The following is a 24,649-nucleotide window of genomic DNA, read 5'->3' as shown; positions in this document are numbered from 1 at the left end:
TTATCCTATGGGAAGACTTGAATTAAGAAGTTACGACAAAAGATTAATCCTGAAAAAAAAAAAGCCTGAAGAATAAAAATATAGTATGTATAACATATATATAGTTATATAATTATATATATATTGTATATAGTTATATGTAGTTATATAATATAGTATATAATATATAGTTAAAACTTCACAAGAATAAGATATAATGTATAGATTTTTTTTAAAAACCTTATATGTAAAATATAGAATATTTCTGGTTCTGGTGGGGACTGTGATGTTTGAAACTTAAATATAAGCGCATTCCTTATTTAAAGAGCTGCTAAAAAAAGGAATCTTTGAAGATTGGCCAGTGGTTCTTACCTCACTGTTTTTTTCTATGTCTAAATGTTAATGTTCTTTCTTCAGGTTTGATTTTTGCCAAGCATCAGAAGGAAAACGACCATCTGAAAATCTTGGTCAGGTATTATTCGGGGAAAGAATTGAACCCTCACCATATAAGGTTTGTATTTGGTGTTAAATAAAAATTTCTTACTCATAGCTTTGGAGGTTTCTTTTTTGTTCTTGTTTGAGAACTGTCACAAATAACTTGGATTTCATAGGTAAGGAGGAGCAATTGCTTTGGTTTGCACTAATGAATAACTTCCTTCCTTCCTTCCTTCCTTCCTTCCTTCCTTCCTTCCTTCCTTCCTTCCTTCCTTCCTTCCTTCCTTCCTTCCTTCCTTCCTTCCTGTCGGTGTGTGTGTGTGTGTGTATTTAAAGTTTATATGTAATGGTGTTTTCCCTGTATGTATATGCACTGCTTACGTGCCTAATGCCCATAGGGATCCCTTAGAATTGGAGTTACATCAGAGGGGCCCTCCAGAGCCTTACACATACAGAGGCAGATGCTAGCAGCCAACTGTTGGTCTGGGTGTGTGGTCTCCAATGGAGGAGTTGGAGGGTGGTCCGGAGGAACTGAAGGGGTCTACAGCCCCATGGGTATTTAGCTTATAGCCTATTTGGTACAGTGCTCTTTATTACCATGTACAGTGGCCTAGAGCCTATCCTCAGCACCACAAAACCAAGCATGGAAGCACAGGCCTGTAATCCCAGGGTTGAGGGCAGGAATCTTGAATGTCCTCAGCTGCTTAATGAGTTGGAGGCCCGCCTGAACGACCTGAGTGAGACCTGTCTCAAAAACAAAAAGAGTTTATTTGAAACATCACAGACATTTTTTAGGACACCAGTTAAATGAAACTGCACACAATGTAAGATATTCTCTTCAATATATGTACTTCATCATTTCTCATAATCATCTCCCTTCTTAAGCTTTGATCTTTTAAACTTACTCGCCCATATTGAGCAATCCTCTGGTCATTTTATATGTGTTCTTCTACTGTACAAAGAGTAGTAGACCTCTTCCAGAAAAATTAAGACGTTTATAATTATAGCACATCACAGTATAAATAATTCAGTGGTGTGGAAGACTATAAAGTGAAAAGTCTCTCTTCTCCCTTAGTTCTACTTGTTTCTTTTTTACGTTTCCTGAAGATTTGTATACACATACAAGTTTATATAAATACAATTAGATTGTTACTTAGTGTATTAATATATTAATATATATTTATATTCCCAAAAGTAAAACAGTGTGAACAGAGTTTGTCATTTTAGATAAGACTTACTGGGAGGTGACATTAAAAATGTAAATTAAAAAGTGTCTCTGAAAAAAAAAAAGTGTCTGTGAGAGGATGACATTTGAATTACAAGACCTTGTAGGCACAGATGAAGGGGTACAGCCTGAGCAAGGGTGAGAGAGAGACTGGTGAGAGATGAGGGCAGGAGTAACCGGCTGTTACAGGAGGAAGCACGGCTGAGTGCTAGAGCACGTGCAGCATGCTCGAGGCCCTGGGTGTAAGTCTTACCACCATGAGAAACAACAGTGACTAAAACTTTGACCCTTCACATCTGAGCAAGATTGGAGATTGTTGCAGCAGCTTGGCTCTTACATGGTCACTCAGTGTTGGGGAGTGCCGAGAACAGACTTAGGGGTGTAAGGAGAAAACCCAGTCGGGAGATTTTACAGCATCCAGATAGGGTTTGATGGTGGTTTAGACCTTAGGGAGGAGATTGTGGCTTAGAATCAGCTTGGGTTTTTTTGTTTGTTTGTTTGTTTGTTTTGTTTTGTTTTGTTTTGTTTTTGTTAAATATTGCTGAGAGAATTAGCTAAGGACTAGACTGGGATTTTTAGTTCCTAAGGCAGATAAAAAGAAATGGAGTGAGCAGAGGAGTACGTTTGAGACATCTCATGCCCTCTTATGGCAATTGTGGTACTTGTACACATTTGGCACATGGACATAATAAAATTAAAGATGTGTATTTTATAATAAAGAGGGTGATAGAACAAGACGCCTCTTGCCCACCACATACATGCCTATGGGCACACCTACTTCTTTCTGCATACATACATATAGCACAATACAGTACAATTAAGTAAAATAGGACAAAATTGAGCTTGTGTGTCACAAAGGACGGTTGATTTCTTTGCCAGCTAGTAACATTTTTAAATTTTTATCAAAACTTAAGTACTGAGGGCTGGAAAGATAGCTCAGCAGTTAAAAGTGCTCCTGAAGACCCCGGTACAGAATTTCTAACTAAACATAAGGAGAGGAGCATTATTTCTATAGCTCAACCCTTTTGCGTCACATCCTGACTGGCATTTCTTGGTTTGTGTCTTTAATGCCTTGATTTTTCTGATCTGTAACATGGGGAAGGCTGACCTTACTCATTTATTGGGTAGAATACACGAGCCTTGATAAGTGTGAAGTATGCACAACGTGGGGGCATTAGAGGAATATTAACTGTTGCTCTGTAACCAGTTGTTACCAGGGCTGGAGGATGGTTCAGTTGGTAATGTTCTTGCGACATAAGCATAGTGACCTGAACTCAGAACCTCAGCAATCACATCAAAGCTGGGCATAATACCACATGTGCCTGTAAGCCCAGCTGGGGAGCATGGAGACCCTGAGCTGAGTCCGTGAGCTCCAGGTTCACTGACAGACACCTGCTTCAGAACTAAAGTGGAGAGTTAAAGAAGAGGCTGATGTTGGCCCATGGGCTTCTTAGCTGCACATGTGTAAGATGCCGCTTCCTCCCTCACTGTCTCCTTTGTGTTTTGTTTTTTTATTTTCCCTTACAGTTGAGCACAAAAGTTGAGTCAGCTAAATCCAGTTCCCATCTATTAGATTGAGGTGTAAGATTTACTGTTGGATAGCTGTTAGCAGAGATAATGTCTGTCTGTCTCTCATTAAAGTTGGACATCTGTGCTTCTTATTCTACCATATTAGTGTTACTGAATAGTAGTCTTATTACTACTATTCAGTTTTTAAAAACAAACCTTAAGGTTCAAAATAATGTTACAATACTTTTTTACATGGAGGTAGTGCTGTGGTGAAAATTAAACTGTTGGCTGACAGGTGGCAGCAGTGGGCTGCACTTAAACATTCACCTCAGCTAAGTTGCTATAGATTGTTAATAAATACCATACAGAAGTGGGCCACTAGCCAGCTGTTAGTACTCACCTCAAGGGATCCCAGCATTTGGGGCCTTAGGTAGAAGAATCTGAATTTGAGGCCAAACTGCATCATCGTAAGACCTTGCTTCAGAAACAAATCAAAAATGACAACTCAAGTGGACTATTTAGAAAGGAAACAGTTTTTTGTTTTGTTTTTAGAGAGAGGGTTTCTCTATGTAGTCTTGGCTATCCTGGAATTTACTGTGTAGACCAGGCTGGCCTCGAACTCAGAGATCCACCTGCTTCTGCCTCCTGAGTCCTGGGATTAAAGGCATGTGCCACCACTGCCCAGCAAAAAGTGATTTTTACATTAAAATGTATTATGGTTTATTTATACAGTTGATATGTCACAGCCTTCTGAAAATATGGGGGGGTATTTTTCGTTTTGTTTTTTTAGACTGGATGTTGAACCAGAGCCTCATGCCCACACACTGCAGTCTGCCCTACTTCTCACCTATCAGCCAGAGACTCACATGTAAAATTAGGATTAAATGCTCCCAGTAAATCATCATGAACCTATTATTAAAGTATTATGTGAATGTGTGTGTGTTTGTGTTTTTGTGTGTGCGCGCGCGAAGTAAATAATTCTGAACTCCAAGTTGGAATTGGAGTTTTTAATTTGGTTACTGATTTTTAATTTTACCTTTTTTATATGTAGAATCCTGAAAATTAGCAGTCTTTAAACTTGAGTAAAGGGTCATGTTTGCTTTGATTTTAGATATTCAGATGTGGCATTGTGGTCACTGCTGAGTCTCCTAGGGAACATTAGGGGCACTTGATTGGTTCCTGTTCACTTGGATGCTAGCACAGAAATCTTGGGTCCTTGTTACTAGAAGCCATCAGCTCCAGAAGTGTAGAAGGTACCTATGGGGAAATGTTCTGCCTTTTTCTTCTAGATCACACTTATATGTAGAAGATGAATAAATTGAAGTTATTAGAACACACACAAAAAAACTTAGGATAAGAAAAATTGGAGACTTTATAATAGAGAATCAAATTGAAGGTTCAGCTCACTGAGTGAGCTGTGGTGTATTTTAGATGTTTATCACCAGTTTTGGTGACTTAAATTATCTGTTATCTTAGGAAGAACCTGTATCTTTTTGCATAATTTTTATTAATGTACTTTCTACTTTCTTTTTATACAGTTTACATTTAATAGGATGGAAACCTGTAAGCTTGTTTGTACGAAAACCTATCATACAGAGAAGGCTGAAGATAAACAAAAGTTAGACTTCTTGAAAAAAAGCATGCTACTGAACTATCAGCATCACTGGTGAGACGGAGGTTTAGGGGTTGGGGCTTTGATGATGAAATTTCTATATCAGTGTCTATAGAGATTAAATTGTAAGTTGCATAAAATGTAACAGACGTCTGTTCATGCCAGAGCAATATTAAAGCAGGCAACTGTGTCAGGTGCTTTTTGTACCCAGACCTGTTGCTCTGCTGCTCTGGTCCTGTGGAGTTAACATGGGGGCACTTTTATGGTGTTGGGAAGAACATCATCTTACAAATCGAATCTATTTCATGTTTTGTAACCATGGTGCAACATTAACAAGTTCTGTACCAGTTTGTGCTGAGGATTGTTTAGACTCTGGGTCCTGGGATAATGGAAGCAGAGATAGGGTGCTTGGTGCTGTCTTGGTGGCAGAATGCTGGCGGCATGTACAAGGCTCTTGGTTCTGTTCACATACTGCGGGTAGGAGAGAGAACAGAAGCATTTATTCCTTAGCAGCATCCATATAGGAAGGTATCGAGAAATCTTTAGCTAATCTTTGCAATTAGTCTAGGTCCTATTTTAATGCCAGAATAAGTTAATAAAAAAATCAATTTAAGCTGGGCAGTAATGACACATGCCTTTAATCCCAGCATTTGGGAGGCAGAGGCAGGTGGATTTCTGAGTTCGAGGCTAGCCTGGTCTGCAGAGTGGGTTCCAGGACAGCCAGGGCTACACAGAGAAACCCTGTCTCGAAAAAAAAAAAAAAACCCAAAAAATATCAATTTAAGGTAGTTTACAAAGTTAGGAAGTATTCATTAGTGAAATTTACTAAGCAGTTTGTAAAGGCAGTTGCAAACAAATGACTGCTTTAAAAAGTCAACTGAAAAAGTGTGTTAAATAATAGTTTTTGCCATTGAATTGGGAACATTTTTATGATTTTAAGTCTGCATCATGGACAGGAATTTGGAGACTTGCAATCCTAGACATTAGTCCTGGGCCCCAGGCCACTCTGTTTTGGGGCACACTGAGTCTCACTTGTGGCTTTGCTGAAACTGGGGTGACGATATTTTTATTTCAGAATGTTTACACTACATAGCTTGACTTTAAGCAGAATTTGCAGAAATAAAATGTGTCCCTCAGAATTTGAAAGATCCTTAAAAGTACTGAATTCTTATGGAATCTTACTGTGAATTTAGTACCTTCCTTTGTGCCGAGCTGCTTTAGGGAGGATATGATTACTGTCTAAATTATTAAGCTTGTGAAAAACCCTCAAGTGGTACAGAAAAATATTAAATAGCAAATAAGAGTCGTCTAGCGCTGCCGGCCATTTATTCTGTCCTGTCCCCTCCTGGGCAGTACTGTTTGCCGTGCATGCTTTCCGATTTCTGCATTTGTGTGACTGTGAAAAGGTAGGCATTGTTAGAAAATACAAAAGCTGACATATTGCTGTTTACTTTATTGTGTTTGCTTATTTTGTTTAAGGACGGACATATTAGGCATTTTTCCAGGTCCCATGCCCTTGTAGATCTATACTTCATTTATTTTTATAATTGTTTAAATTTTATGATGTGAATGGTGATTTTTCTTTTCCTACAGAACATTGTAACCAATAAATTGTTCATCTTTATTATAGAGAAAGGTTAATGGGATATATAGCTCTCTTTTGAGTTGAGTAATTTTTATTTTTACTTGGGCCATTAAAAGTGGGTTAGTGATCTTCGGGGCTGACTTTATTCACAGCTGGAGCGGCTCCATCATTCTAGAGCCTGTTTTTGATTCCCACACTGGTACCTGAACTCCGTTCAGCTGTCCAGTGCACTCTGTCTCTCTGCTTTCTCTCTAGGATTCTGAATCAAAGTATGTGCGAATGTGTATTAGTGGAGACTGGGTATAGGGTCTGAGCAGTGCTGTACTACTGAGTTCTTTATAATGTTTTAAAAATAAAATCATACGTAACTAGTCTTCATACTCAAGTGTTCAATGACGTAGAACTTCTAGATTTATGGCAGTTTATGGTATAGGAAGGGATTCTGAAGATATCTCTAGCTAGCACATTTAATCTCAGATCCTACCAGTTTAACAAAGGAGAGTGGTGTACAGTTTTGTTTTGTTTTTTAATATTTATTTACTTTATGCATATGAGTACATTATAGTTGTCTTCAGATGCATCGGAAGAGGGCATTATGGATGGTTGTGAGCCACCATGTGGTTGCTGGGAATTGAACTCACAACCTCTGGAAGAGCAATCAGTGCTCTTAACCTCTGAGCCATCTCTCCAGCCCAGTGTACAGTTTTTTTAAAACTGCAAAATCCTCATTATTATAAATCTGCTTGTGTTAGAACTACACAGGAGGACTTAATTGCCAAGTTTCATTCGGTTTTGCTACTCTTTGGCTACTTCAGTCTAATCAGAAACTTATAACTGAATTATTGGGAAAGTAGCTTCTTTATAATAAAAGTTTTATTGCTGGCAGTGTTTAACAGAGATCCTGGAATGTAGAGGAGAAAGTGCCCTCTCCATTGGAAGGAGTTCTTTCTGGTAGAAAGTCAGGAGCAGTCTTCCACTGTAGTCCTTGGATTCTTCTTCCACACTCCAACCCATTGTAGTGAATTGAAAGTAGGGTTCAGTTTTTAGAAACTTGATACCGCTTCCTGATTTACAAAAGCAGTAATTTTGAGTGGTATTCTTTACATTTTCTTGCGTTTATTTCAAAGGGATTCTCTTTCTGTTAAGTATATTCTAATACTTGAAATAGCTATTAAATCAAGACATTAAGTAAATTACAAATAAGTGAAATGTTTGTTTTTAAAACTCTTAATTGCCCCCCAACTTCCATATTGCAACTAGCACTCTAATTTTTATGTAGCACTTTCTTTCTAGTTGGCTAGCATAAAGACATTTTATGTCGCCCATATACACTCAACTGGTTATAATTCATTCTGTCTGTCTAAAGCAGCTGACTGATTATTTAGCCCCCCACAAAACTCTTCAATTATTTATACAACATTGTTTTATGTTTCTAATATTTTATAATGTTATAGTCTTTTGGGTGTAATAGTAAACAGCTTAATAGTGTAGGTGATTCTAAAATTTATACACAGAGTGCTATTAAGTAGCACTTAAATATGACAAGACATGTTTTATTAGGGCACTAACATACACCTTGGGTGAATATAGAATCATAATCTTACTTCCTAGGGCATACATTAATTAAAAAATAAAATATGCCCTGGAGTGTAGTCTTATGACTTTAATACAGCTACTATATTTTGGCTAATTTTTTATTTTGTATCCTGCAGTGTGTTCTAAGGATAGGGGACCACATGCTCAGACTGTAATGTAGTTTCACAATGCCACAAACTTCATTATTCTTTTAATATTTTTTCACTATAAACTTCAAAAAATTTGGTTCTCTTGTTTTATAGCAATGTTTCTTTAATAAATCACTTGGATTTATAAGTTGTAACAGAAAATACTATAATTTCCACTTTTTTCCCTCACTCTCTAGTTAAATTTCATCTTGCAGATGAAATTTACTCTTTTGCGTTCTGTTGAGCTACTATAATAGACACCATTTATATCTACCTAGAAAGCTCCTAAGGAACCAGATACATTGTTTTGCACCTGTTTAAAGCTTCAAGGGCTCTGCTGAAGGTAAAAATTATACTCAGGTGCCTGGATGATGCCATTAAATTCACAGCTGCAGCAGGCTAAATTTCCTATATGCATTTGTAGTTTCAAAACCTCTACTAACTATATTCTTATTATTGTGTATCATGAGTTCCATGAAAACATTTTTGAATTTTGCAATGTTAAGGCATTTGAGATGTTTACATCTTATGAAATGACAACACTGATTTAAGCTGTGCTTCTTAGCTGTGTTTACTCAGATCACTAACTTGACTTTTACTCACATGTACAGGATTGTGGATAATATGCCTGTTACGTGGTGCTATGAGGTTGAAGACAATCAGAGATTCTGTAATCCTGGATTTCCTATTGGTTGTTACATTACAGATAAAGGCCATGCAAAAGATGCCTGTGTTATCAGTGTAAGTGTGTGGTAAACTTTGCGCTGCTTTTCAGAAGGAGAGTTTAGTCTTTGAACAGAACTGTTACAGAGAATGAATGTTAGATGCTCTCAAGTACATTACTTAGATTAATACTGTGCACGTTTAACTCTCATTCAGATTCAGTTCAAGATTTGGCTCCAGATTTATAGTTTCTTATGGTAGGTTCTGTATGGTAGGTTCTAACTCAAAGGTTATACTATGGGGCTGGTGGGGCGATTAGCTCTTAAGAGCTTGTGGACAGGACCTGAGTCTTGAGTCCCAGCACACCAGTTCCAGGAGACCTGGTCCTTTTCTATCCTGCAAGAGGACTGGTACTCAAGGCACACATATACTTACAACACTAAAATACATTTATTTTAAGGGCTGAAGCCATGTCTCAGAGGCTAACAGCATATACTGTTCCAAGGAATACAGCTTTAGTTCCCAGCTGGTTTGTAACCCCTTCAGCTCAAGAGAATCCCATGCCTGTTGCCGTTCCTATACAGACATACACCCATGCAGATAATTAAAAATAAAAATAATTTTTTTAAAGTTTTGGAGACAGGGTCTCAACCATGTAGCCCTAGCTGTCCTGGTACTCTGTGTGGTCCAGACTAGTCTCAAACTCAAACCGTCTCTGCCTCCTGAGTGTTGGGATTATGGGCATGCACCTGCTAAAAATAAGTCTTTTTAAAAGATTTTTTTTTTTTAAACTAAAAAAAGTTAGATTCAGGGGCTGGGGAGACAGCTCAGCAGTTAAGAGCACCGGCTGCTCTTTCAGAAGTCCTGAGTTCAGTTCCCAGCAACCACACGGTAGCTCACAGCCATCTCTAATGGGAGTCCGATGCCCTCTTCTGGGGTATGGGCATACATGCAGATAGAGCACTCAAATAAAATAAAAAAAACAAATGTTTTTTTTTAAAAAAAAACACTTAAAGCATTTTTCTGCTTAAAAAAAAAAAGTTAGACTCGAGGTCAGTGAGATGTTTCAGTAAGTAAAGGTGCATGATTGCTTGGTTATGGTTCCCAGGACCTACGTGGAAAAAGAGATGACTGACTCCCTGAGCTTGTCCTCTGGCCACCATCATGTGCCCACACATACAAAATAGAAATGCAGTCTGTACACCTTTTTACATCTGTAGACCTTATTACAGAGAAAACAAAAGTATTAAGGAAACATAAGAAAAACCTGCTAAGAGTAGGAGGAGCTCTGCAGGAGGAATGTCTGATTTAAATCTAAATTAAGGACATGTAGACATTGGAGAGTTAGAAGGGCATCTCTAAGTTTGTAAATTCGTATCGCAGAAGTTTCAGAATATACTTTTTATCAAACCTATTTGTCTTTTTTTTGTTTTTGTTTGTTTGTTTGTTTGTTTGTTTTTTTAGTTTTTTGGATTTGGTTTTTCTCAAGACAGGGTTTCTCTGTATAGCCCTGGCTGTCCTGGAACTCACTCTGTAGACCAGGCTGGCCTCGAACTCAGAAATCCGCCTGCCTCTGCCTCCCAGAGTGCTGAGATTACAGGCGTGCATCACCACTGCCCGGCTTTTTTTTACAGTTTTTTTTTTTTTTTTAGTTTTTACCTATTTGTCTTTGAAGCCCTGCTTTTATGATGAAAATGTTAGAAGAGACATTAATGTGGAATTGTTATTAAGATCAATATATAACAGTCACTGATTTTATATTATTTTGTTATTACCAATATTAGGAGTATAAGGTTTCTATATACTCGGGCAACCTGATTTACTCTCTTATTGGATGTGATCTACTAAGTTAGCATAAATCTCCGTAAGTTCATTAATCCTCTTGTGAAAGGTGAATTAAGAGTCTGAGTAGTTTAGATTATTGCTGGTAAACCTGAAAGTTTTACAAAGTTTTAGAAAGATTTGCTTAAATGTGGGCAATTTAACATATTTATAATGTAACTTCTTTTTTTTAATATATTTTAAATAAAAGCTAGAAAATATTAGTTACTTAATCTTTTAAGCAGATATTAATTTTATGTAAAAAATTAAAGCCTTAGCATTTATTTTGGTTTATGAGGACTTCAACCTTAAAAACTTAGCATTGTAATGGGGAACAATTAATATTTCATCTGAATTTAAGTGTCTGTCTGTTACCATAGTGGCTTGTGAAACACTACTTGACTGTCCTCTAGCTGGTGGTGTGTCTCTAACCAAGTTCTGCTTCACAGTCAGAATTCCATGAGAGAGACACTTTCTACATCTTCAATCATGTTGACATCAAGATATATTATCATGTTGTTGAAACTGGGTCCATGGGAGCAAGATTAGTGGCTGCTAAACTTGAACCAAAAAGGTAAATATACAAGTAGGTTTTAAAAAAACAAACAGATCCCTATTGCAGCCAGGTGTAGTGGCTCATACTTATAATCCTAGCACTTGGGGAGGCTAAGGCAGGAGGATTGCAGTGAGTGCAATGCTGGCCTAGGTTACATTGTGGGTTCCAAGCTAGCCTGCCCTAAAGAGTGAGATTATGTACCTCAACAACTCCCAATAAACAAATATAAGTAAGACTTGGGTCCAAAGAGTATTGTGAGATTAAGTAACTTATTACTTAATCATTATTCTGACATTGCAGATTACATTGCAAATGCCTGTTAGTATGTGAAGTCTGTTTATTTGTCTTGTTTTGTTTTTTTCTTTTATAGGCTACTCAGAGAAACAGTAGTAGTTATTTTTCTGTAATGGGAAGTGGTCATATTGACATGCTTTTCTGCATTTTGCTTTGTTTTCTATTCAGGAATTTTCACAGCCTTGGTTTGTTATAGGCACAAAGTGGTTGGCATAATGTCTCCTTTGTAGTAGAAAGAGTATCTTTTCAGTAACAGGTGTCTTTGCTGCCCAGAGGCCCATGTGGCTGTTGGTCCTGTCGTTTTAAAGTCTCCATGCCATTTTGCAAGGGAGTCTTTTGAGGTTGTCAAGGTGTTTGCTTGAAAATACCTGTTTTGAGCCAGACCTGGTAGAGCCTGCTGTTTCTAGCACTCAGGACACAGAGGCAGGCAGATCCTGAGTTTCAGGACAGCCTGGTTGGTCTTCATGGTGACTCCCAGGACAACTATAGCTACACAGAGAACCCCTGTTGTGGGGGGTGGTGAGAGGTAAGGAAGAGGGAAGAGGCAGGCAGACAGACAAGAATGAACCTGTTTTGGCTGTGAGTTGTATTTTTTCCATGACTTTTTGCCACTGAATTAGCCATGCTTCATTTCACATTATTGGTAGTAAAGAAATATATGACATACTAAGATGGCAATTAAATTAAACTCCCTCTGTGGACTTTGCTTTCATAAGATTGACTAGGTACAGTGGCGTGTGCCTGTAGTCCCAGCAGGAGGGTCACTTGAGTCCAGACGTGACCAGCATAAACAGCATGGTGAGATCCTATCTTAAAAGACGAGTGGACTTCAGTGTTCTTTTAAATGTAACTGTTCAGATTTTTTTTTTTTTTTTGCTTATAGTTGAGTATGTAACTAAGTATGTTATTTCTGTGATGTAAATGTTTGTGTTACGAAGTGTGACAGGAGAACTAGAAAGATGGCTCTGCTGTAAATATGTTTTCCAGGTAAACCTCAGTTCAAGCCTCTTATCCCACAGTAGGAGAGGCCTGGCTCCCCAAATGTCCCACAGTCCCCATACATGTACAAGCAATGACATACATACGTGCACACAAGTGTGTGTGCCCCCCACCCAGACATACACATACAGATTTGAGACAAATTTTGTAATGTGGTTTGAATGATGTCATTTTTAATGTTTAGCTGCATTGTGAAATATGGAGAAAATTTATGACCTGTATTTTACCTCATTTTCTTAACTGAACTTTTTTATTATCTTACCAAAATATTTCTTCCCACAGCTTCAAACATACCCATATAGATAAACCAGACTGCTCTGGACCCCCCATGGATATAAGTAACAAGGCTTCTGGGGAGATCAAAATTGCCTATACTTATTCTATTAGTTTTGAGGTGAGTTTGTTTTTAATCTTTAGTATAATTCAGACATTGATTTTAAACATGTAGCACTTAACCTAATTAAAAATACTAATGCTCAAGCCTATCAAGTAGATAAGCTTTTAATGAGCTGCTTTTCATAATAGCCTGTTGGTGCACCAAACAACATAAACATAAAACTAAGTTGTAGACTAAATGAAAAAAATGCACAGTTTGAAGAATTATGCTTCGTGTGTGTTACAGCTGAGAGATAACATATAAAGCAAGCTTCAGGAAATAGGCATAGATGGTGATAGGAAGTGTCAGACATGCCAGAAGCTTGTGGGAAACACCATCATTTCTTGCAATCAGCATGAGGGTATCAATTTAAATGGAGAGTTTCATGTTGGATCTCTTACAGTATTAAGAAATATTTTTTGTCAGTGGAGGAGTTGGTTAGGAAAGAAAACATGATCATCAAAAGTGTGGGGTGTGTTCCATCTCTGCTTTAAAAGTTTTATCTTGATTAGCTAGTATCCAGGTGATGTTTAATGTCCCCATGTGTAGTATGTACATTTCAACGCCGGCATAGTAAACAGTATGTGTCAGTGTAAGTGGGTATTTACCAGATGTTTATTGTATCTGGATTATAAGATCTGTGATCTTCTTGGTTGTCCCATGGGTGCCATGTAAAGAAGAACTCATTCTGCTTGGTTATTTTCTCAAGAAATTAAATATAACTTTAAGTTTTGGTATTGAAAATCTATTTGTGCTAGCTATAATTTAGAGCTGAACTTTTAAAAACCACAAACATGTAAGAATTGCTGTAACTGTTGTCAGGCCTCTTGGGTTTGCTGGGTTTGTTGTTGTTGTTGTTGTTTTGTTGGGTTTTTTGTTTTGTTTTGTTAAATTTACTGCATAGTTTAATTCTGATTTGCACTAGACTTGAATAAATCTGAAACTACTTCATTCTCACTAGTAATTCAGGTACTATTGTTAAAATTAGAAGTGCTGACTAAGTAGGAGAGTGTCCTATTGAAGAGAATTTTCAGGATCTTAATGTACTTTGTCAGAGATGCTCAGTGTTTCTTTCTTCCCCCTCCAGGAAGAGGCAAAGATCAGATGGGCTTCTCGATGGGACTATATTCTGGAGTCTATGCCGCACACCCACATTCAGTGGTTTAGGTGAGAGTGCCGGTTGTGGCCAAGGGCTCTGTCCTTGTTCCCATGAGCATTTCCTCTCCCTCTAGCCCTCCCTGTATAATTCTTCATGTTGTGGTGACACTCCCCCCCGCCCCGCTATAAAATTATTTTTGTTACTACTTCATAACTATAATTTCTCTACAGTTATGAGTTGTAATGTAAATGTTTTTAGAGATGAGGACTTATCAGAGGGGTCATGATCACAGGTTGAGAATCCATGCTTTAAGACATGAGGTGTTTGTCTGGTCGGGCCATCTATTTCTAAGTTTGTTTCTTAATCTAGAAAGCCTTCCATCATGGGAGGGAATGATGAAAGACTTAGATCATGGGATAGAGCATCTGAGGATATTCCTGTCAGAGTATTCAGGAAGCTGCCATTGTTTTCTCCAGAGCTCAGTCAGTCTGCTGTCTCTCTCCTTTTCCTACTTTGCTGACTACCTTTTGACATTCACTAATTGACTGTGTAAATCTGCCCATCATTAAGTGTCTTGAAGGTCCAAGCCAGTCCTTTGTTACCTTGCTGTATGTGTTGGAGTGACTTGGAAACAGTAGTTAACCAAGTAATGTTGATCACATAAAAATCATTCTGATTCTAGACTGTACAACTGTAGAGGCTATGGATATGTAGTTTAGTGGAAAGGGGCTTGCCTGGGGTGACCCTCAGATCAATCTGCAATGCCACATGTGCACATAAATAATAATAATGGCTCTGAGCACAGTGACTGGAGTGTTTGTGAGTGCTGGGGTTAAAGGCAAGGCCCTGATTGAGCCGTTTTAACAGTGTTGACGCTGCTCTGTGACTAAGCTGCAGTTCCATCATGATGTGCTTATTCCCACAGCATAATGAATTCCTTGGTTATTGTCCTCTTCTTATCTGGAATGGTAGCTATGATTATGTTACGCACGCTACATAAAGATATTGCCAGATATAACCAGATGGACTCTACGGTGAGTGGAAACATCTCATTTAGTCTTTGGACACCACAGAGATTTCAGATGTGAAATATTTTCTAAGACAGAAAAACAGAAAATCCATAGACAAATAAAATGAAGTCTGTACTTAATTGAACTGAACCATGAACAAAACCACTTGGTCACAAATAGATTTATAGTGAAGCAATTTTTGTAAAGAGTAACTTAGTAAATGGAAATAGTTCAGAGAAAGATGAAGGAGGAGTTGGCAAGGAAACACTTTCTGTGTGTAAGAAGTCTAAACTGAGGCCTTAAAGGATAACACAGACAAAACAGATACTCATCTGGAAAGGAAAGATAACTGGGCAGAGGACATAAGAAAAAATAATCAAACACGAGATAGTTCATCCAGCAGAATGTTGAGTGTGTTGCCTAACAAACCGAGTTCAGGTGACAGAACCCAGTGCGGAAAGCAGTCCTCTGAGCTTCACATGGACACACAGTAATAATACAACTATCTCTTAAGTAGAAAACCCAACGGATGTCATTCCTATTAGGAGAGTACACATTACAATTGTTTATTCACTTGGCTCTATCCCTGTGTGGGGTGATTGAGAGAGTATGCACACTTCTGCAGAGCAGTGCACCCTATGGAAGGCACTTGGACAGTCTAAGTACTAGGCCTCCTTTCGTGTTGTAAATACCTGGACTACCCAACATTTAGTTTTTGGAATTAAACTGGGCACAATGAATTTTATTGTTTGCTTGTTTGTTTTCTGACAGTTGATATGTTATATTTGCTTAAAAACTGTATAATTATAAGCAGTTAATAGGCCACTGATTTTAAAAATTATAGAATATCCACATAGTAGAATACTAAACATTTATTGACAACAATAAGCCATTATGAATACATAATGAAAAGAAGCTTCAAAATGTTCTCAGAGTAAAGAAGCAAACTTGAAAGGTATCTGTGCATGTGTAAATGCCGATGCAGAAGGTGTTGCAAGATGGAAGGGAGTGGGCAGGCACATCCAGGGGGCGTTAGGATGTAGGGTGTGAGCTGACTGGCCAGTTAGTTGTAGAGGGTACAGAACCCAGGGTTCTGGCCCAGCCACTCAGTTGCTTACAACAGTCTTTCTGACTGCCATATTGAAGATCAGCTTAATGGGAACCAGGGTGGAAGCAGGCCTATTTAGTATAACCAGACAGAGACCAAGTAAGATGTTAGGAATTAACAAGGACATGGAGGTACTACTGTGGGTCCACTGGCCATGTTACTATGTTGAAGCATGACAGAAGGATGTCTCAAGGTTTGGGAGACTTGAGTAGTTGGGAGATGGAGTTTTCATCTACTGGAAGAGACTAAGGAGACTGAGGATTCACATAGTTCGTTTATTATGTCTATTAAAACAACCATGTAGAGATAGTGATTTAGTATATATGTGTTTGGCAGGTACCATTTGGGTTGGCAGTACAAACAAGCTTACTACACAGTTGAGAGGAATCCTGTTGTCTGTGTAAAGTTTCTTCATGCTTTCTTTTCTCTTGATAGTGCCGATGATCTTACGGAGGGAGGGTGTTGTGTGTGGCAGGCAGTTTTCCGATGACTGTAGATTTCAGTACATAGCATTCCTTTAGAAACAATTCTAGAAAGCTGTCTAAGACTCCATGCTTACATTAACATAAGTTTGGAAAAATATACAGCAGCATATTCAGTGGTAAACAAAAATGTTACCCTGTCTGTGACATGTTGAACTGAGTTTTTTTTTGTGTTTGTTTGTTTTGGTTTTGGTGTTTTTTTGTTTTTTGTTTTTTGTAGGAAGATGCCCAGGAAGAATTTGGCTGGAAACTGGTTCATGGGGATATATTCCGTCCTCCAAGAAAGGGGATGCTGCTGTCCGTCTTCCTAGGATCTGGAACACAGATTTTAATTATGACTTTTGTAACTCTGTGTAAGTTTTTAAAATGAAGATTAAGAAGAAAATACTTTTTTTTAATAGTATTTGGAGATGAGTTTTCCTATGTAAAGTAGCTTTGCTTTACCCTTTTGACTCTGAAATTCTGTGCGCTTTGGTCTGAGAGCCTAGGACGCAGGTTAGACTCATGCAGAGGCTGACTTGCCCTCTCCCTCCATGCGCACCCAATAGACTAAGTTTTGTAGTTCTGGATCTGGGCTAGAGATGCAGGGCTTGGGGGACCCATCTAGAGCCAGTGCCACACAGTTTGGCTGTTCATCTGCTGAGGAAAGAGCAGTCAGCTAAGAGTCCTTATTATCTGTAGTGTCCAGGGTAGAAAAGATAGGGAACTGCAGGTGAGACAGGAAGTTTCTGTAGTGTTTTCTCATGCAGATGATTTAGGAAGTAAGTAAGACTGCTTTTTCTAGCAATGTTCATAACTACGGTTCTCTTTGAGCCTCCTGACAATCGGGAGAGATCTTTCTGGAGAAAGTCTTGTCAGTGAAATAGATCTTTAGAGGACAGGTTGCTCTGAGACTCCTCCGTGGGGCTGTATTGACTCCAGTTTCGTTGCCTGTTCTTTTCTGTAAGAGAAACTGCTTATGAGTAAACTTTCTGCATTTATATATATATTTTTTTAATTTTAATTTTTATTTTTTTATTTTTATTTTTTTTTAAACCATGGCTTTCCCTGCTGGGTCCAGCTGCTGGTGAAAAGTAGCAAGAGTTGTTACTGAACTAGTCCTCAGAGAATCTTGTCAAGAGTTCAGAGAACATGAGCTCTTGTTTAGGTAAAGGTGGAATGTGCAGCCTTGTGTCCAGCTTCACTTTTTTTGTGACAGGGATACTCTGTATCCTGAGTTAGCTTGGAATCCTAGTGTGTAGGCCAGGCTGCCCTCAAACTCAGCGTTTCCTGTTCCTGCTTCCTAGTGCTGGGATACAGTGCATGCCACTCTGAACACTGCTGCAGTTACTGTCTGTTAGTAAGATTATTGCCCAATTTTACAACAGGAATAGCTTACTTCTAAATGCCTGGCATCCGAGTCAGTGTGAAAGCCACACTTCATACCTTAGGCTTTACACTCGGGTTGCTAGGCTTGTTTTGAAGACCAAGTAGTACTTGCTGTTGTTATTTTAATGTCAGGGAGATAACAATTTGTTAGATAGGGCTAGGGTCTATAAGAATATTAGACTAAAGCAGGAAGGTAGGCCTGGAGAACAAGCCCCTGAATAAGCCAGAGGCTTAGCTAGCATGATGCTGCTACCAGAGAGCCAGATGGACTCAGCCCAGAATTAGCACTTGAGGTAGAGTTTCACTCTAGCATTTATTAGGAACTACCTAGATACGGAATCTTCTGGCCTCCCTCCAGAGATTCCCAATAAAGTTAATTTGTGCAGGATCATGTTCATACAATGTGAAGTGTTCTATCATTTCACAAAGGAAGCCAAGTAATAACATTTACAACCCTGTGTGCTTACTCCTTAGTTTTTGCATGTCTGGGATTCTTGTCCCCTGCCAATCGAGGAGCCCTGATGACATGTGCTGTGGTCTTGTGGGTGCTACTGGGCACACCTGCTGGCTATGTTGCTGCCAGATTCTATAAGTGTAAGTAAAAGTCATAGTGATTGGAATTGAGTTTGTCACCATTGTGGTTCTGAACCTGGGTGGGTGAAGGGCACAGATAGGCACCTGGATGGCGATCAGAGGTTTCTGGAGACAAACCTGAAGAGTGGTTTCTTTGTTGCATAGATGACTGTGTAGGTTTTATCTCAGAATGCTTTGACAGTAGCATAAATGGTTGTGATGCTGCTTATTGACTGTCCTTTTCCCTTTTTTCTTTTAAAGCTTTAACTTTTTGGGTTAAGCAAAGCAGCCAATCAGTTTAACATTCATAAACTGAACAAAAATGTCACTGGGGATCCCTGAAGGAAGTGATGTGTTATGCCATTCATTGATGTGTCTTCTACTCTTTTTTTAAAGATTTGTTTGTTTGTTTTATGTATGTGGGTATACTGTTCTCTTCAGACACACCAGAAGAGAGGGCATCAGATCCCATTACAGGTGGTTTCGAACCACCGTGTGGTTGCTGGGAATTGAACTCAGGACCCCTGGAAAAGCAGTCAGTGCTCTTAAGCACTGGGCCATCTCTCCAGCACTATGTCTTCCACTCTTAGAGAGTATGGGGTTAGAGCTGCAGGTGTAGTTGGTAGCTAGGACTTAATGTGACAAGGTTAGAGAACAGCAGTTGGCCCTGCTGAAGGCCTGTCTTTAGTTCCCTATGGTCTGCTGTGGGAACAGTATTTGAAGTGAAGTACTGGAAAGTTGCTCAGGTGACCTTAAGATAGGGGTTGGCAGACCTCAGACTGAAGTAGGAATATCAGCTAGACTTGATTCCCTCAGGCCCTGTTTATGGGATGGTTGGGGTTCAGGGTTCCATCCCAAGTTCTTTCTTATTCCTCTTGTTGTACTCTTTACCTGAAGGACATGGGATCAGGCTGATCATATGTATTTTAATACATGAGGTATTTGGACTCTACCTCTCATACCAGCCTTAGAGGCTTGTCAGCCACAAAGGCTTTCATTCGGTTCCTGAAGTGACTCTGCTCACTTATACCTCTCTCTCCGGTCATATTACTCCCTCCTAGACCTTCTACTAATGTCTCTCCAGCCCTCACAAGTCCCTGCAGTCTTTAATTCTGGGCCTGGCCTGCACCGTAGGCTGTTTAGTAATGTGCATCATCGAGGATGTGCAAAGCTCACTTCCTCGTTAGCCGCTCATTCTGCCTGACAAACATCTGGATTGTGACACTTGGTTTTCTTTAAAGAAAAATCTGTATTTACACCTTTTTTTTTTTCTTCCTTAGCCTTTGGGGGTGAGAAGTGGAAAACAAATGTTTTATTGACATCATTTCTTTGTCCTGGGTAAGTGAATTTCTTAATAATTCTCAATGATCATCTCTTATTGCCCCAACCTTTTCAGTCCCTTGCATCTCTAAATCAGGTACCTAAGAAAACATTTAGTTTCTGGAAAGGGTTATTAACTTGAATATTAGTAAGCATGTGCTAAATGACACCATGCACCTTATATGGGAAATCATATAACTTTTAGTAGTATGTGAGGGAGAAAAGCTAGCACCTCCCTTGGCAACCGTCGTTCTGTCTTAGTCTGCCACAATTGTTCTGACATGTTGCCATACAAGTTGCATTGAAGCTTTTGACCTGATCACATGCTCCTCCCTGAAAGATGCCTAGGCCCGCATACAGGTGTATTCCAGTATGTACAGTGGCATGCCCCAAAGTTTAACAGACTTCACAAATTATAGCAACCTTGGCTTTCTTGATGAGAAGTGCTTCTGCTCTCATCTAGTATCTTCCATAATCTTAGCATTTCTGGCAGACAGGAACTGGCCACTGTACAGACAGTAGCAATGAAGATCAAGGTTCTGACAGACAGGGCTGTGGGCTGTTCACTGGCAGGCCAAAAACAGAGGCATGCCAGTGTCTTCACAGACCTGCATTGGAAACATGCTCCTTTAAGAGGTGACCTGCTATCAGGACTGTCCTGTCGGCCTCCTTTCTTGCTTTTCAACCATCCCGAGTCTCTGACATCTCCTATTGTTCAGATGATGTATTCTGTGCAGATGATTCTTTTGCTTAGCTATCCTAGCTCATTAAAAGAGCTTCCCATGAGTATCTTCCCTGCAAGTGAATATTTTTCCAACCCCTGCAAAAGTGTCTTGAGAGAATAGTGTACCATTCTCATTTGCTGTGCACACATTTGAGAATAAACTGATGTCATTGCTATTGTTTCTCACTGGTTTGCTGAAATTTACAGTGACATTCCCATGTTCAAATCTGGAAACCATTGTCAGGGTTGTTGGTATCTTTCTTTGTGGTCATTGTACCCCATCCTGCACAGGTCCTCAGATTCATGAAGAGCGTGGCTTGCTGCAGCTGCTCAGAGCTTTTTTTCTACACTGGGGATCAAACCTCCATTCATATATATGCTGAGTATTGCATGTGAGGAAGTAGGTTTGAACCCCAGCATATAATAACAGTGTAAAGTATGTATTTTATAAGTAACAGCCTTGTTCTAAAAAAAAAAAAATTGTATTTGGAAGCTTTGTGCAGTAGTGGAGTGGCAGTACCATAGGAAGTGCTGTTCATCCAAGGCATGGGTTGTTGCTAATTGAGAAATGTACTCAGAGCCTTGTGGAAGTATAACTGCACACATTTAGATGTTTAAATTCAGTAAAAGCACAAGGGGAGGACCGTGCTTAGCAAGGAATTAGCGACTAGAGTATAGAAATAACACACAAAAAAGCAGCGCAAATGAACAGTGCGTAGGGGGCCCAGCCAGCAAATGCAGAAGTGATACCAGAGCCAGCAAGTGCCAGATGCTCACTGCAGTTGTCCATAGACATGCAGGTTACAACAGCTCTGCCTGTGATGGAAGCGCGGAAGGCAGCTCCCATCAGCTGCCGGTTGGAGTTTGCCTTGGCCAAAGCAGCTGAAAAAGCAATTTTGTAGTTTGTAGTGAAGTTTTAAATTGTGTGTCATCTGTGACTTAGAAATTCTACCTCCTTTTTTATTCTCTGCCTCAGTCACTGCTGCTGTAACACACATCATAGGGCACTATCTCTGCTTCATTTTGTTTGGTGCTGTCTTTCAGGATTGTGTTTGCTGACTTCTTTATCATGAATCTAATCCTCTGGGGAGAAGGCTCTTCAGCAGCCATTCCTTTTGGCACCCTGGTTGCCATCTTGGCCCTCTGGTTCTGCATATCTGTGCCTTTGACGTTTATTGGTGCATACTTTGGCTTTAAGAAGAATGTAAGTTCATAGTGCTAACTTATTTCAGTGAGTTTTTAGCTGAGTAAATTAATATATTCTGCCTGAAAAGATGCTATAAGAATATCATAAGGTATAAACTTACCTTTAAGATCAGGGCTTCAAAACCACTTCATGAAGTAATAGTGTTAGGAATGTTGGGTTTTTAAAGACAGGTTCTCTATATCCTTATTCCCCCGCCCCCTTCCACCTTCTGAGTTTGGGCATGCACCACCACACCCAAAATAGGCTTCTTTGGTTTTATTTTTTGCTTGCAGTATTTCCTCCTTATGTTCTTAAACCAGTGAATTGGGGGGTGGTGTGGAGTGAAGGTATTCTTGCCCACTTCCCAGTATAAAAAAATTAAGAAATTGCAGAACCAAGTAATATCTTTCAGTAAGTGTATAATTAAAATGAAAATCCAGAGTTTGCCTTGTTAATGCCATACTATGTTCTCTCTATTTCTTGCTTTGTGTAAAGCTGTTAGTCAGTAGATGACTACTAGAGAAAGCTTTGGTCTGTTCCAGAAGGCTGACCAAGGATTGTACCTAGCAATGTCTGATTCATTTCTTCCAATTACATATTTCAATTGATGACTTAAGTAAACTTTCAGTGTCCAATCCAGTTATGTTAATATAGAAACTAAGAAAAAAACTGCAGAATAATTTTAACAGCTATTTAATTATTAATCTTTTTCCCCCCTCTTTTGGCTGAAGGCCATTGAACACCCAGTTCGAACCAATCAGATTCCACGTCAGATTCCTGAGCAGTCATTCTACACAAAGCCTTTGCCTGGTATCATCATGGGTGGGATTTTGCCTTTCGGTTGCATCTTTATACAGCTTTTCTTCATTCTGAACAGCATTTGGTAAGTTGAGGACAAAGTCCTCTTGTCCTCATTACCATTGTAAGTAGAGCCACGGTCGAGTTTTATAGGTTACAGATGTAAACAGTTCTCTAATAACAAAACATTAGGTTATCTCTCTGGGAAAAAGTAGGGTAATGATAATTGTTAGCACTCATTGAAGGCTTTGATTCTCCTTGTTATTCTTTTATAACTTTCAGAATTCTGTCCTCATCTTCTAGAGAAGAAAATGAGTATTTGGAGGTTGAGTGATTATATCAGCCCAAGTCTTTCCTAGCCCATGCTCTCTTTTTTTTTGGGGGGGGGGGGTGTTGGTTTCAAGACAGGGTTTCTTTGTGTAGCCCTGGCTGTCCTGGAACTCACTCTGTAGACCAGGCCTTGGCCTTGAACTCAGAAATCTACCTGCCTCTGCCTCCCAAGTGCTGGGATTAAAGGCGTGCACCACCACTGCCCATCTTAGCCCATGCTCTTAAGTAATTGTACTGCTGCAGAGAGAAGCAGCTGATAGCTCATGGGAGGACATGAGTTAGCAGTTTGAAAGAAGGCTGATTTCCATGACCTGGAAGGTTTATGCAATCACCCAGAGCCTGCATTCACCATATCTCATTCCTGTGTGAAAGCCTTTTTTGAAGTAGGCCTTCTCTGTTTATCTGGCTAGCCTGGACTTGCTCTGTAAACCAGGCTAAGCTTGAACTCACAGAGACCCTCTACCTCTGCCTCCTAAGTGGTGAGAGTAAAAGTTCGTGCTACCACACTGTGAAGAATTATTGTAGTTTGAGCCTCTCTATTGTATTGTGTTTTAAGTAGGAGTAGTGTGTTATAATCGCCTTTAATCATATGGACATGTACTACAATTGTGCCAAGATCTGAGGTAACATGAACTTGGAATAAAAATGAGCTTTGTACACCTTTAAAATATTTTTCTTCCCCATTTACTATAGTAGTTTTCAAAATTCTAAAACCTTATGTGCTAATGTGGTTTCTTTCCTAGTTTAATTGGCTTTCCATTGTGTTTTTATCAAACACTTCTGACTCACAGCAGGTAAACAGGGTTGCTATATTTTCCTGAATAGTAGTTTCAGGGTCTACCTGAACAGGAGGCTAAAGAAAATGTGAGGGCATCACCGCCATATCCTTCCTTGTCTCAGCCCCCCTCATCATAAAAAAAAATTACCTTGTTTGATTTGTTGAAAAAAAAAAGAAAGAAAGCCCTTCCTAGTTGAAAGCAGAATGAGCAATGTCATTGTATCAAAACATTTATATCATTGTATCCTGACATGTTTGATTACAGGTCACACCAGATGTATTACATGTTTGGCTTCCTGTTTCTGGTGTTTATCATTCTGGTTATTACATGTTCGGAAGCAACTATACTTCTTTGCTATTTTCACCTATGTGCAGAGGTATGTGTTAGCAGTATTCAATGTTAATTTATAGTAGTATTATAACTTCCGGCATATTTCAGCTTGAATATTACTGAGATAATTTTTCTACATATATGTTTATTATCAAAGAAATTGACTTTTACCCACACATCAAAAGACTTTTTAAAAATTATTTTATTTATTTACATTCCAGTCATTGCTCCCTCCTAACCCCAACCCCCCCAGTTCTACATCCCATTCCAAAAGAAGACTTCTTTAGGATTGAATCAAGGTCATAGTCTTGTTCATTGTATTTGTTGAAAGATTGTCAGTGAAGATTTTAGATTGTTAATTTCCCAAAAATACTATATTATACTGAATTTTCAGTGCTTTTTATGACTGATATGAAATTAATATTCTTATAGGTGTTTCTAGGTTCTAAAACATTGGTAAAAATAGATAGTTGAGGACTGGAGAGATGGCTCAGTGGGATGCTATATCCTCTTCTGGCCTCCTTAGGCACCTGTACACAGGTGGTACAGATTCAGACAGGTAGGCGCGAGCGCGTGTGTATACACACACACACACACACACACACACACACACACACACACACACACTAAATATCTCTACAAAAGATAAGCAGAGTTCATTGAAAAGTTTCAATGATTGCATTGCAGTGAGTTATAGTTTATGGCAACACCACCATGATAATATCACTGTACCAGACATAAGGATGACTGGTAAGGTCTAGAGT

General features: G+C 39.0%; 2 protein-coding genes across 2 annotated transcripts in view; both read left to right on the top strand.

The window, feature by feature from the left end:
• Pcca (propionyl-CoA carboxylase subunit alpha) overlaps positions 1-24,649 on the top strand; it is a 774,935-nt gene that overhangs the window by 17,106 nt on the left and 733,180 nt on the right. The gene's annotated exons all lie outside the window — the stretch shown is intronic.
• The window catches only part of Tm9sf2 (transmembrane 9 superfamily member 2), a 45,486-nt gene that overhangs the window by 16,942 nt on the left and 3,895 nt on the right, over positions 1-24,649 (top strand). The window contains exons 3-15 of the mRNA XM_052190576.1: positions 397-490; positions 4,687-4,814; positions 8,681-8,810; positions 11,003-11,127; positions 12,685-12,796; positions 13,866-13,945; positions 14,803-14,911; positions 16,698-16,830; positions 18,320-18,439; positions 19,699-19,756; positions 21,507-21,666; positions 22,380-22,531; positions 23,820-23,931. Coding sequence (XP_052046536.1) covers positions 397-490; positions 4,687-4,814; positions 8,681-8,810; positions 11,003-11,127; positions 12,685-12,796; positions 13,866-13,945; positions 14,803-14,911; positions 16,698-16,830; positions 18,320-18,439; positions 19,699-19,756; positions 21,507-21,666; positions 22,380-22,531; positions 23,820-23,931 — 1,513 coding nt within the window. The remainder of the gene's footprint in view (positions 1-396; positions 491-4,686; positions 4,815-8,680; positions 8,811-11,002; positions 11,128-12,684; positions 12,797-13,865; positions 13,946-14,802; positions 14,912-16,697; positions 16,831-18,319; positions 18,440-19,698; positions 19,757-21,506; positions 21,667-22,379; positions 22,532-23,819; positions 23,932-24,649) is intronic.

This window comes from Apodemus sylvaticus, chromosome 8, assembly GCF_947179515.1.
Source record: "Apodemus sylvaticus chromosome 8, mApoSyl1.1, whole genome shotgun sequence".
Lineage (NCBI taxonomy): Eukaryota > Metazoa > Chordata > Mammalia > Rodentia > Muridae > Apodemus > Apodemus sylvaticus.
The sequence above is the reverse complement of the archived record's forward strand: the minus strand, read 5'-3'. Positions and strand labels throughout refer to the sequence as shown.